Source organism: Daucus carota, chromosome 1 (genome assembly GCF_001625215.2).
Source record: "Daucus carota subsp. sativus chromosome 1, DH1 v3.0, whole genome shotgun sequence".
Taxonomy (NCBI): Eukaryota; Viridiplantae; Streptophyta; class Magnoliopsida; order Apiales; family Apiaceae; genus Daucus; species Daucus carota.
This window is the reverse complement of record NC_030381.2, coordinates 8636039-8648198: the sequence shown is the minus strand read 5'-3', so window position 1 is coordinate 8648198 and position 12160 is coordinate 8636039. Positions and strand designations below refer to the sequence as shown.

The 12160-nt window shown below is 33.2% G+C and overlaps 1 protein-coding gene across 1 annotated transcript; it reads left to right on the top strand.

Annotated features, from left to right (window-relative positions):
• Window positions 1–9946: 9946 nt before the first annotated feature.
• Window positions 9947–11083, top strand: LOC108217851 (uncharacterized). The gene is made up of 2 exons (XM_017390744.2): window positions 9947–10421; window positions 10694–11083. Exons 1-2 carry the CDS (start codon window positions 10209–10211, stop codon window positions 10850–10852), a joined length of 372 nt encoding a protein of 123 aa, XP_017246233.2. The 5' UTR covers window positions 9947–10208; the 3' UTR covers window positions 10853–11083.
• The last annotated feature ends 1077 nt before the right edge of the window (window positions 11084–12160 follow it).

Sequence of the window (12160 nt, the reverse complement as noted above, 5' to 3'; positions counted from 1 at the left end):
TCATATCTCACCATAAGATTTGTTCTCACTGGAGCATGACTCTATATATATATAGAGAGTTGGGATCCATGGGATACTAGATTTAGTTAGAAATTGGAGTCCCTAAAATCTACCGTTAGATTTTAAAAAAAATCCTACGGTTGAGATTTAATGCAGGATCAGTTTTTATCAATTTTAACTCCAAATAAAATGCATATCCCGCATCATCCGCTCAAAACTACGTACGTCCGTTATCAGCAGGGATTGAATTTTGCTGTAATTAAACCGAGGTGCGGGACTTCACAGACTTAATTCACTGAATCAGTAGTTGTCTGCAGGACGATTCTTGGTTACGACATTATGAGTTCAGGTAATCCCCACATTCTCCATTTTTTGTTCTTCAATCTTAGAACCGTGGCACTCTACTTCAATGGGTCGTCCTACATTTTTCGCCTCGAAACAATCGTTGCCCTCTTGTAGTTTTTTGGGGCTTAGTTAGAAATCGAACTGGGTGTGTGATTTTAATTGACACTGCAAGCATATATAAATTTTTTGAGACTTCTACGACTGTCAATTGCTAATTGGATAATGTCTATTATTTTAGGTCAATGCATTTGATATCGGTGACATTTGGGTGTTTAGTTTTGTATTAGTTTCTTTATATTTTAAATTCATTTTGTTGTTAAGATATTCAATTTAGGGCTTTTTTGATCATGATGTTGCAGATTCGGTGATACTGCATTTAGTTTTTCATTTGGCAGACAAATATTGGTTTTTTGCGTGTGTTTTGCAACTTTGTAACCGGCATGACTTTAATGCTTCGATTACACTTCATCTGGGTGTTTAATGGGTTTTGGAACAATTGTTTTTTATGCTTTGGGGAGTAGCTCTGTAATTTTTTAGTGGGGTTTGTAAAATATGGATCTAAGTATCGTATTTTTTTTTGATTTATTGGGTTACTCGTGTTCTGCACGTTGGACAAGTTATGTGTTATATATGTTGTTTTCTAGTTGAAGTTTCAGAGAGTGTGTTAATGAAGTAAAATGTTTGTGTACTGAATTTTAAGTTATAAAGGTCCCGCGTGATACACTTGTGCATGACATACCTCTGTCCACAGATGATTAGAGTATTATTGTTTGTACCGCATACTAGTTTTTTATTTGGGAATTTAAGCTTGTTCCTGTTAACAGTAGGGGCCGAATGGTTTTATTGTTTGTGCAAAATAGTTAATATGACCATAAGTTTGTTCTGCATTTGATGTTGCTAATATATTTAGTGATTTTGGGAAATAGAAGTTGAGACTAGCTCTCTGATGAACACGTGTCATGTTCTGCATTTGTTGGCTAGGGGGATTTTTCTTTTTTGCCACACAATATTTGGAAGCAATGTTTGTGTTCTGCAGTTGATGTTGCAAAGATATTGACTGATTTTGGGAAGTTTAAAGAGAAGATTGATATGTCCAGCATACATGTCCCGCATATTTCATTTTTTTATGTCTTAGTACACTGCAGAACGTTAATTTAGATTTACGGGTATGCGTTGTTTGGTAAGTTGCTACGCTTTGTAGTTGCATTATTTGGCCATGTTCTTTATTTATATTACTTGGTTTGTAATTTAAGGTGTAGTCTAAGTCATAATGTTCTAGGTTTTGTTGTTATGTGTGTCTAAACATGTTTTTGCTGATAGTCGTCAGCATGACATTCCCATGTTAAAAAGTGGTCATGCTTTTCGTGGTTGGTGCACACGTAATGATATTTCTATTTTTTGGATGCATAGTTTGTTCCCTAAGATGTGTATTGCGAAGTTATGCTAAAACATTCAAACTGATGCTCGTAGGGCGAAAGAGAAGCAGTAGACTTATAGAAAGCTCGTGGGTGTACAATTGGGCGAAGAAGAATCCCGCATTTGTAACAATTGATGATGATGGGGATAGCTGCAAAGCTCTAGGAATTGTTTCAGGGGTACCTTGCTTAAGAAGAAAGTACGTGGAAGCATGTTTGGCAAATCTCAAGCTGAGGGGTCCACACCAAGGCCTTAGTTTGGACATAAGTAACGAGAGGATGGAAGCCCATAGAATGTTGATGATAGAATGTGTTATTAATGGTAGTTTTAATTTCTTTTAAAACTAATTATTGATATTAGTCTTATTTCTTTTTTTATTGATATTAGTCTTATTTCTTTTTTTTAACTAATTATAAATTATATTTAAAAGAAAAATAATGGACTCTTGTGTTATAACCTTGAACCCGAGTGAGGCACGGGGGATTATATATAGTTTTTTCCTTTTTTTAACTAATTATAAAGTTTATCTTTATTTTTTTTATTTTTTATGTTTATAAAAAAAATATTATTATTTTGGAGTAGAAGACATCTGAACAAATGTATTTATAAGTTATGCATCTATTAATAATTATTATATAATAGTAATATATATTAATGATAGTAAATTTACTTGTTTTATTTTTTAAATAATTATAAATTATATTTAAAAAAAATAGCAGAGTTTTTATCTTGTAGTATATCAAACTGTTTCCAGATGTAAGACTATGAGATCCCTATGGGAGACTTTTAGTTATAAATTGAATCACCAAACCAACATGACCAAACCGTACAACGACAAATTATACCCCTTATTACATATAATATATATATATATATATATACATATATATATATTGCATAGATGAAAAACAAAAGAGGAAAATGAAAATAAATAGAAAAATACTCGATGACAAAAAATTTATTTTCTTCATCTACAAGAACAAAAATTTTAATTTTACAAGGGTTTTTGATTCTTACTTTGAAAAATATGTGATAAGGTGCTATAATTCTCTTAATTAATACCAAAAATTAATTTTTAAATAACATGGTTGATTTTTTCTTAAGTATCCATTTCATTAAAAAAAAGTTTATATGCATGTTAAACATGATCATTTTCACTATGAAGGATATTCCATCTTAAAACGCACCTCGTGTATTAAATTTTTTTACCAACAGGTAGAATAGGTGTATATTAGGTGCAATGTGCAATGTGAAAGGGGTGCCAATTGCAATTAACTCTTTTTTAAATAAGTATCTTACCAATTTCCTATATAACTTTATAATAATTTCAAAGCATGGAGTAGAATTTTTTTAAATTTTATTGACACGCATAATACAGATTTGTATGCAATAAAACATATATAATGGCATAATATATAATATTTTAGTATATCCAAAAACTTTTAATTATTAAAAAAAATACATCAACCAAAATATACATGATAAATTATTTTAACTAACTCTTGGTAATATGTAATTTGGTAGTTTTTTAATTTTATATATATTGCCTCTTTCAAATATTTTTTCTTAATAGTGACTAATAAGGTTAACCATATTTAGGTGTAATATACATGTCAATTTTAGTTAAACAATGCTAGAAATATATTCAAAAATAATAATTAGTTTAAAATAAAATATTGAGAAATATATAACTAAAATTATATTTATAAGGAATACTGTACTTGGTTGGTTGGTAATAAGATCATTAAAAAAGTACATATATTCTAAATATTCTTAAATATCCATTGATAAAAGGGTTGTACATACAGATACAGATCATCATTTAGTGTTGGCGAATATATGTATTGGTGCAAATAAGGGAAGATCCAAAGTACTCTGCAAATTTGGAAAAAAAGTTCTATAAAATATCAGAATATTTTGTGTAATATCTACATTTCTCAACACATTTGATTATATGTATTGGTGCAAATAAGGGAAGATCAAAAGTACTCTGCCAATTTGGAAAAAAAGTTCTATGAAATATCTGAATATTTTGTGTAATATCTACATTTCTCAACACATTTGATTATATGTATTGGTGCAAATAAGGGAAGATGGAAAGTACTCTGCGAATTTGGAAAAAAAGTTCTATGAAATATCTGAATATTTTGTGTAATATCTACATTTCTCAACACATTTGATTATATAAGGAATATGAGATGCAATTACAACAACATACTTTTGATAACAAGACCCAAGTATGACTAAATTGAGAGGATACATTAGGTACTGAGGAGCTTATAAATTAAACTCTAGTTTTCTTCTTTAGCACAACAAAGAAAAAAAGAAGTCTTCATATCTCTTTATACACCTTATTTCCCTGCATATATTGAGGAAGCTGTAGCTCCTATGGTTCGTGTACAAGCATTCAATCCGTCATTTCCGTCCAACTTTGAGAGGTCTATATAAATTTATAGCCTTCGTATCATGTTATGTATTATATATATTTGTTGATAACCTCTTTCTGATTAGAATTTCTTGTATATAATGACTATAGCTCAACTGGTCATCGGACGAGGATGATCTACATTCCCAGCACAAATTATGAGGTAGAATTTAGGGAGGTGTGTAAATGTTCAAACTCTGGCTTCATTTATACTTTAACATTTTTTGTTCTTTAATTAATTTTGTGGCTGGCAGGAGATTATGTTCCAGGAGTCTCTGAACAGGATCGACCCAGAAGAGGCTAATTTAGCATGGTTCTCTTTTATTCTTTTACACTTAAAATTAGAGTATTGGATTATATTGTCTATTCATACAAATTAACTAACATATGTTATCTTATTCTTGTTCGTATGAATCTTGCAAAATGTCTTCATGAACGGATACCATAATCTAATTCAGTACCCAGGTAGAAATTCTCTTCCCCTAATTTTTTGGTTTAATAAACATTCTTTTCTTTATTACTTATGGCTAATTCTCTTGTTTTCATTTGTAGTCTATCTTAAGAGACCTTAAGAAGCTTCGAAGAGAAGGGAAACAGGCACGAAGAGAAAGGAGGTGAAATTGTGTTTGTTTCTAAGGGTTTATATAATAAAACCATGTCCTCCTACTTTTATGATAAAGTTATAAAATTTGTCAACTGTTCTTTTAAGAAATCAAGGTGCTATTCATTAGATGATTAAAGTTTGCAATTCATGAGATCATCAAATTTTGCAGGAGGGAAAAGAGGCAAAGAAGGAGAGAAAGGAGGGAAAGGAGGGAAATGATGGAAATGATGGATATGGATGATGGAGACGGAGAAAGGGGAAGGACTCTAGGCTTAATAAACTGTAGTTGAACTCATGGAATTCAAGCTACAAACTACATCAGTTTCAACACAATATACATATATATTCCACAGGGAAAAATTATGTACGGTAGGAGATGTAAGGCCTGAGTGTTTTTAGTCGAGGAAGCTATCCAAATTGTTGCTTAATTATTTTATAATTTGTTTGTTATTAATTGATTGATATCCAATACAACCCCAAAATCAAGCTATTTATACCATTGTCAATAATATATTGTCTAATTAGCTAATTCCATAATCTATGAGATACACGGGGTGAGGTATTTGAAAATTGATGTTTAAAAAGTATTACCAACCTCACTCCCCAAAATCAACTTCCGGTGCAAGGGCACCATAATACGGTGAAGCATACACATTCAACAATACAAATCAAATATTCGGCACAATTATGAAAATAGAAAAGGAAGGGCTAAAGAAATTATGATGATGAATGCATGATGCTTATTCTTCCTAAATTTTTTAAAATTTTAAATTTTTAGTTTTTTATTGAATTTTCAAGTTCTCTTATAATTTTATACTATTTATGATGATGCACAATTATGTTATTGTTATTATTTTTTATTTTTTTGGATTGTAGTTTTTTAGTTTTTATATTGAATTTATGAGTTTTCTAGTTCTCTTATAATTTTATACTAGTGAAATAGGACTAAAAGAGGAGAGATGCTGGTTACGAAAGAAATTTACAATAAATAAAATAATTGACAAATAAAATTTAATGTGAAAATAATGAAAAGCAATTAATATTATGTGGAACTTGAAATGGGGTAACAATCAAAATTCACAAAACTGCTGTAGAATTGTAATAAGTCCCCCTACACTCCATTCACATAGTTTTAGAAACATCCACAAATCTTTTTCTTTCTACAGGAAAGTCCATTTTAAAATCCAAGGTTAAATGAAAAAAATTAACACATCAAATATAAATCAGTAAAATTAAAGAAATAAATAATTAAATAATATAAAGTACAATCAAACATATAAAATGTATATATGACATAAAACATATATCATTGCAACACCAATCAATAACAAGTAAGTTGTACATGAAGGAAACAAAAATGTAAGGCCAATGCATGAATGAAACTAAGTTTCCAATTTGTTTGCTTATTAAAAAATGTCAAAACATCGAAGACCTCAAATCTCCTTATTTTATAAATTATACATAAGCATCTTAAGTTTTTGTCCCATCTTCTTCCCCTCCAAGAACAAAAAACTAAAATTCTTATGATTAGTACTCCTAGCGTTATCTATATGTGGTAACGCGTGATAACAGAAAGCTATTCCATGATAGTGAATTTCCCTATGTTCAGCAATTGCCTAAGATCCCATTCCCATTGTGCAGTATATTGCATCTTCTTAATCCAGGATGGGTGGGCTTTAAATGGTGGCTGGTCATGCAAATCATGGTACCCGGATAAGTAAGGTTTTCTTGATAATTAAGGTGGAAGAAAAATAAGAAAGCTTGTGTAGAAAATTTTCATGCTCACCTCACTGATAGGTTTAACTGATTTCTCAGCACATTGCTTTGTTGGATCTGGAGCTGGTACAATAATATTTGGTGGATTTGGTGTATTACTCCCCATTTTTCTGGCCGCTGGCTGAACCTGACCTCCTTCAACCCTGCAAGAACAATCCGTATGATATATATATCTCCACACCTTTGGTAGTGAGATGAGGAATGTAGTTCTCCTAAAATAACCATTATGAAGCAGCTACAGCTTCTCTCAAGTATATGTGGTCAAAGGTCTTGTTTCCAATCTGTGGGGGTACAGTGAAGGAAAAAGCTAAGCTGAATATATAATCTAGGGCTGTTTACGAACAGAGCTGAGCCGAGTTTTGACCGAGCCGAGCCGAGCCGAGCTTTAAATTTTTTCCTATCGAACCGAGCCGAGCCAAGCTTTCTTATCGAACAAAAAAGTGTGTTCGAGCTCGAGCTCGTTAACTAACGAGCCGAACACGAGCTTGTTCACGAACAAATACGAGCCGAGTCGAGCCGAGTTGAGCCGAGCCAGAGAAGAATAAGGTCAAACCGCTACTTTACTCTTAAAATAGCAAGCCAACACTACAAGAAAAGCGGCTAATTTCGACCGGTTATTTTCGACCGCAGATTAATTTCGACCGTTAACGGTCGAACTTAATAAATTCGACCGAAACCCATCGAAATTAAGGCCGGTCGAAATTATTTGGTCGAAAATAACCCTCCAACTTTTTCCCGCCCATGGACTTGGTCGAAAATAATTGCCGGTCGAAAATATCCATGTGGCGGGAATTTTCCCGCACTTTGTTTTTTTAATATTTTAAGGGGGTTCCGGTCGGAAATAAACATTCGACCGTTTCTAGTAGAAAATATAATTTCGACCGTTTACGGTCGACCTAGTAATTTCGACCAGATTTGGTCGCAGTTATATTTTCGACCGGTGTTAGTCGAAAATAATAATTTCGACTGTTTCTGGTCGAAACCTAATTTCGACCAGTTTCGGTCGAAAATAATAAATTCGACCGTTTCCGGTCGAAACCTAATTTCGACCAGAGTCGATCGAATTTAGCCGCCCAAAAAAAATAAGTTGCCTTTCCCCTTTCCTTTCCAGTAGCCGTTTCTTTCTTTGCTTACCTCCATTGTTTCTCTTTTTTGCTCTCCAAACTCAAGCATTTCATATGAAATCTTCATAAATCATCAAGTAAGTCATTCTTTTATGTTATTAATAATCTATATTTGCTTGTCTTTGTTAATTATTGTAATAGTAGTATTTTTAATCCCCATATATTTATGACATTTCCATGTTTCTATAGTTGTGATATATTTGCACATAGATGTAGCATGTTTTAATTAGTGTATTTGTGTTGAAATGAGCTAAAATTAATTCGATGTATGTTTTTTATTGTAGATGGCTTCCGATCGTAGTTGGATTAGTCGTAGTCGATATAATGAGTAAAAATATTTAACGGTTGAATACAAAAATGGTGTTGATGATTTTATTAAATTTGCTTGTGAAAATCTTCGCGGAGGAAGTGATGGGCTTATTAGGTGTCCGTGTGGAAATTGTAAAAATAAGCATTACAAGAATCCTATTGCCGTTAAACTTGATTTGTATCGGTATGGTATAATGCAATGGTATACCATATGGACGGCACATGGGGAGAAAATGCCGGAAGAAAATATCGGGACGAGTACTAGAAATGTTGGTGATGGGGATGTTGATATGTATTATGACGCCGATGATATGTTAAGGGATATTGGGGAGGCAAATAGGTATTGTGAGAAAATGGATGATGAACCGAATCCAGCGGCAAAAGAATTTTATAAGATGCTGCACAGTGCTTCGGAACCAATTTATCCAAGCAATGTCAACTATACAACCTTTGAGTTCGTGAATGAGTTACTTCATTTCAAGAACAAGCATAATTGTAGTAACAATGGCTTTGATGAGTTGCTTAAGCTCATTGGATCAGTCTTGCCTGACAATCATAAACTGCCCCAAACCTACTATGCTGTGAAAAATATGCTTAAAGGATTGAATTTGGGATATGAAAAGATTGATGCTTGTGAGAATGATTGTATGTTATATATTTTACAAGGAAAATAGCGAGAAGACGCGTTGTGATATATGCAATGAAAGCCGATACAAAGAACCAAAAGATCTTAACAAAAAAAAGATCTCACGAAAGGTCTTGCGTTATTTTCCTCTCACCCCGAGACTACAACGTTTGTTCATGGCTGGAAAGACTGCAAAAATGTATGAGATGTCATCATGATAGAAACGTGGTTGAAGGTGAATTAAGTCACCCGGCGGATGGAGATGAGTGGAAACAATTTGATCATCGGTTTCCAAAATTTTCAAAAGAGATTCGAAATGTGAGACTCGGCCTTTTCAAAAGAGATTCGAAATGTGAGACTCGGCCTTTCCACTGATGGATTCGAAATGTAATGAAAGGAAAAATGTATCCTGTAATGCACATATATTGGAGCCGTTTGTTATTTGAAAAGAATGTAAATTAAATAGTGTGAATAAAATTATAAATATGAATTTGCAATACTTGTCTCTAGTTTAGCATCAGCACTTTTATTTTTGTCGGCTATTAATAGAGTGTACATGTAACATAGTTTATAATTCTATAATAGAAAAATATTCTTATATATAATATAAGAAAAGGACTATGACAAGAGGAGGTTTTAATCATAAAACGCAGTGTAGTTAGTCAAGTCAGTGAAATTGCAAGTAGTAAACTAGTGAATTTAATATTCTTGAAATAGAATGACAGCAATAATCATTTTCACGAGTGTCTTTTTCTCTGATCCTAATTGTTCTCGGAATTACATGTATTTTTAAACTTTTCAGGAAATAAAGCTAGGTAATATTCTTTAGTTTTCTACTAATTAAGTTAATACGGTGTTGTTTCTTGCTGCTAACTATGTATAGTCACCAATAATTCGATATGAGACTAATAAAGATGTTTAATTCATAAATAAGAATATGATTTCAAGTTTATTAAGCATAAACAGCTTCCAGAACATCAGTATCATATTATTAGAGCATATTATCAGAAGAAAAGGTGTTGAATAATAAAAATTATACGGATAAACTGTTTCTGATTTATGATTAACTTCTCGTTTAAGCTCATCAAAACCCCGCATGTACTCCAGTTTGTTTACAGACTCAGCGTTGAGTAAAACTCTGGCACACCTCGACTTATAATCAATAGTACATTTTCTTGTTTGTGAATGTGAATTTTTTGTGAGTTTGGAGAACGCATAAAATCTAATGGCCACCATCTGCATTTTGTATTTCTTAAATGGCTTTTTGTATTTTGTAAGAGGGATCTGACATAATCATTGACATTGTAGGAGAAGATAAGCAAGCGAAGTCTTCTCAGCCTGCTTTGCCTGAAGATGCCGCTTTGACTGCTGGTTTGTCTGCTGCTGACGCCGATAAAATGATAAAAAAACTGAAGCAGAGGCAAGATATATTGGCGACACTGAAGGCCAAACCTCCGAGAAAAGGGAAAGCAATTCTTCGCCCGCGACAAAGCTTGTCAGATCTTCTAGATAGATCAGAAAGCTTCACAATTTGCTAAAGGATCGCGCGAAGCAAGCCAGGACATTTCAGGTCATATCTTTGGGATGATGTCCACTATATTGTGCGAGGTGGATGAAATGGTGCGCTCTATGCCTACTCGTGAGGTCACGCAGCCCGTAGTGGATCAGGAACTGAGCAAGTTGGCTGCTGCCACTTTTCCAGACCCAGTCCAGGAGTTATTCCGGACTGATTATGTGCGTGCAGCGAAGGGATTACTTAGTCAAATCCTCAAGAACAATGACAAAGTCATTGTAGAGGTATGATTCATAATTGTCTTTGATTAATTTGATTTTTGTAGAAATTGGAACTGTAGCTTAGTTTTCGGTTATTAGGTGCTGTAGTTCATGTGGAGTTGTGTTGGTTATTTTTGATCCTGTGTTAATTAGTGCAGTTTGTGTTGATATTGATTTGAAGATTGAAACTTTAGCTTAGTTTTTGATTAATTTATTACTGTAATCTATGTAAACTTATGTTGATTTTTTTGATTTTGTGTTGATTAGTATTGATACGGATTTTATGTCATCCTCAGGTCAGTCAGCAGCAGCAGTTAGAGGGGAATGGGAAGGAGGAGCAGCAGCAGCCAGAGGGGCAGCCAGAGGGGAAGGGGAAGGAGGCTGCTAACACAGAGAAAAATCCGTATGAAGATGACTATGATGTAAATGCGTTTTTATACCCTCTGTTAGATTAGCAGCAGTACTGGTGGTAATTTGGAATTTCATACTTTTGGTTGATGGTTTAGTAAGCCAGTGAATATTCTAACTTTTGGTGGATGGATGAATTTCTAACTTTTGGTGGATGGTTTAAATATTTAAGTATATTATCTGTAGTTAAGTTGAATAGTTTGGTATTTTTTTGTTGGCAATTTGGCTTTAAATTTTTAAGTTTTTTTTATTGTTATATTGGATGTCGTTTGGTATTTTGGGTTTGAACAGGTAAGCAGAATCCACTGAAACTGTTAAATTTATATTATGGTCTATTAATTTCGACCGCACCAAAATAATGGTCTATTAATTTCGACCACCAATTTTTTGGTTTAATAAGTTCGACCGCAATGGTATGTTTATTTCGACCAAAAATTTTATTTGAAGGTTTAACAAATTCGACCGTCATCGGTCAAAAATATTATATATGGCGGGAAAATGAAATTTTCAGTTTTTTTTTAAAAAACTTGGGCGGGAAGTTCGGTTTTTCACTGAAAACAATTTTTTGGGCTGAAAAGGACGGTCGAAAATAGCGGTCGAAATTAAATATTTTCGACCGGGAATTAATTTCGACTAGGCTAATTTCGACCGCGTCAGTTCTAGTTGAAAATGACTAATTTCGACCGTATACGGTCGAAATTAGTCATTTTCGACCAGAATTGGACGGTCGAAAATGACCGCTTTTCCTGTAGTGCAAATAAAATTTTTAGTGTGTTTGGATTGTACCATATTATAGTTAATATTCTTCTGATCGATTTGATATATTATGTGTTGAATTCGGCGTTCAATAACATATATATTACGAAATTATCATGAAAATATTGTATTTTTTCGAGCTTTAACGAGCCGAGCTCGAGCCGAACGAGTTCGAGCCGAGCTCGAGCCGAACACACTAAAAGCTCGGCTCGAGCTCGTTTGCTTAACGAACACATTTATGTGTTCGAGCTCAAGCTCGAGTTCTTAATGAACTGAGCCGAACCGAGCTTTTATCGAGCCGAGCTCGAGCTTGTTCGCGAACAGCTCTGTTCTCTAACAGCTCTAATATAATCTGCTCAAAACCTTATCCAGATATCTAATTAATATATTAGATGAGTTTGAGTTTTATTTATCTGTAGGTATTGTAACAGTGGAGCTTAATTAAACGATATAAATTGTAACACTTGAGAAATTAGAATACTTTGACGGAAGAAATTGTACGTTTTAGTGATATAACACCTTACAAGCATTTTTTTTTCCTCATGTTCATTGTAAACATCCTCACTTTTCGAAATATCAATTCTAAATTCAAAACTAAA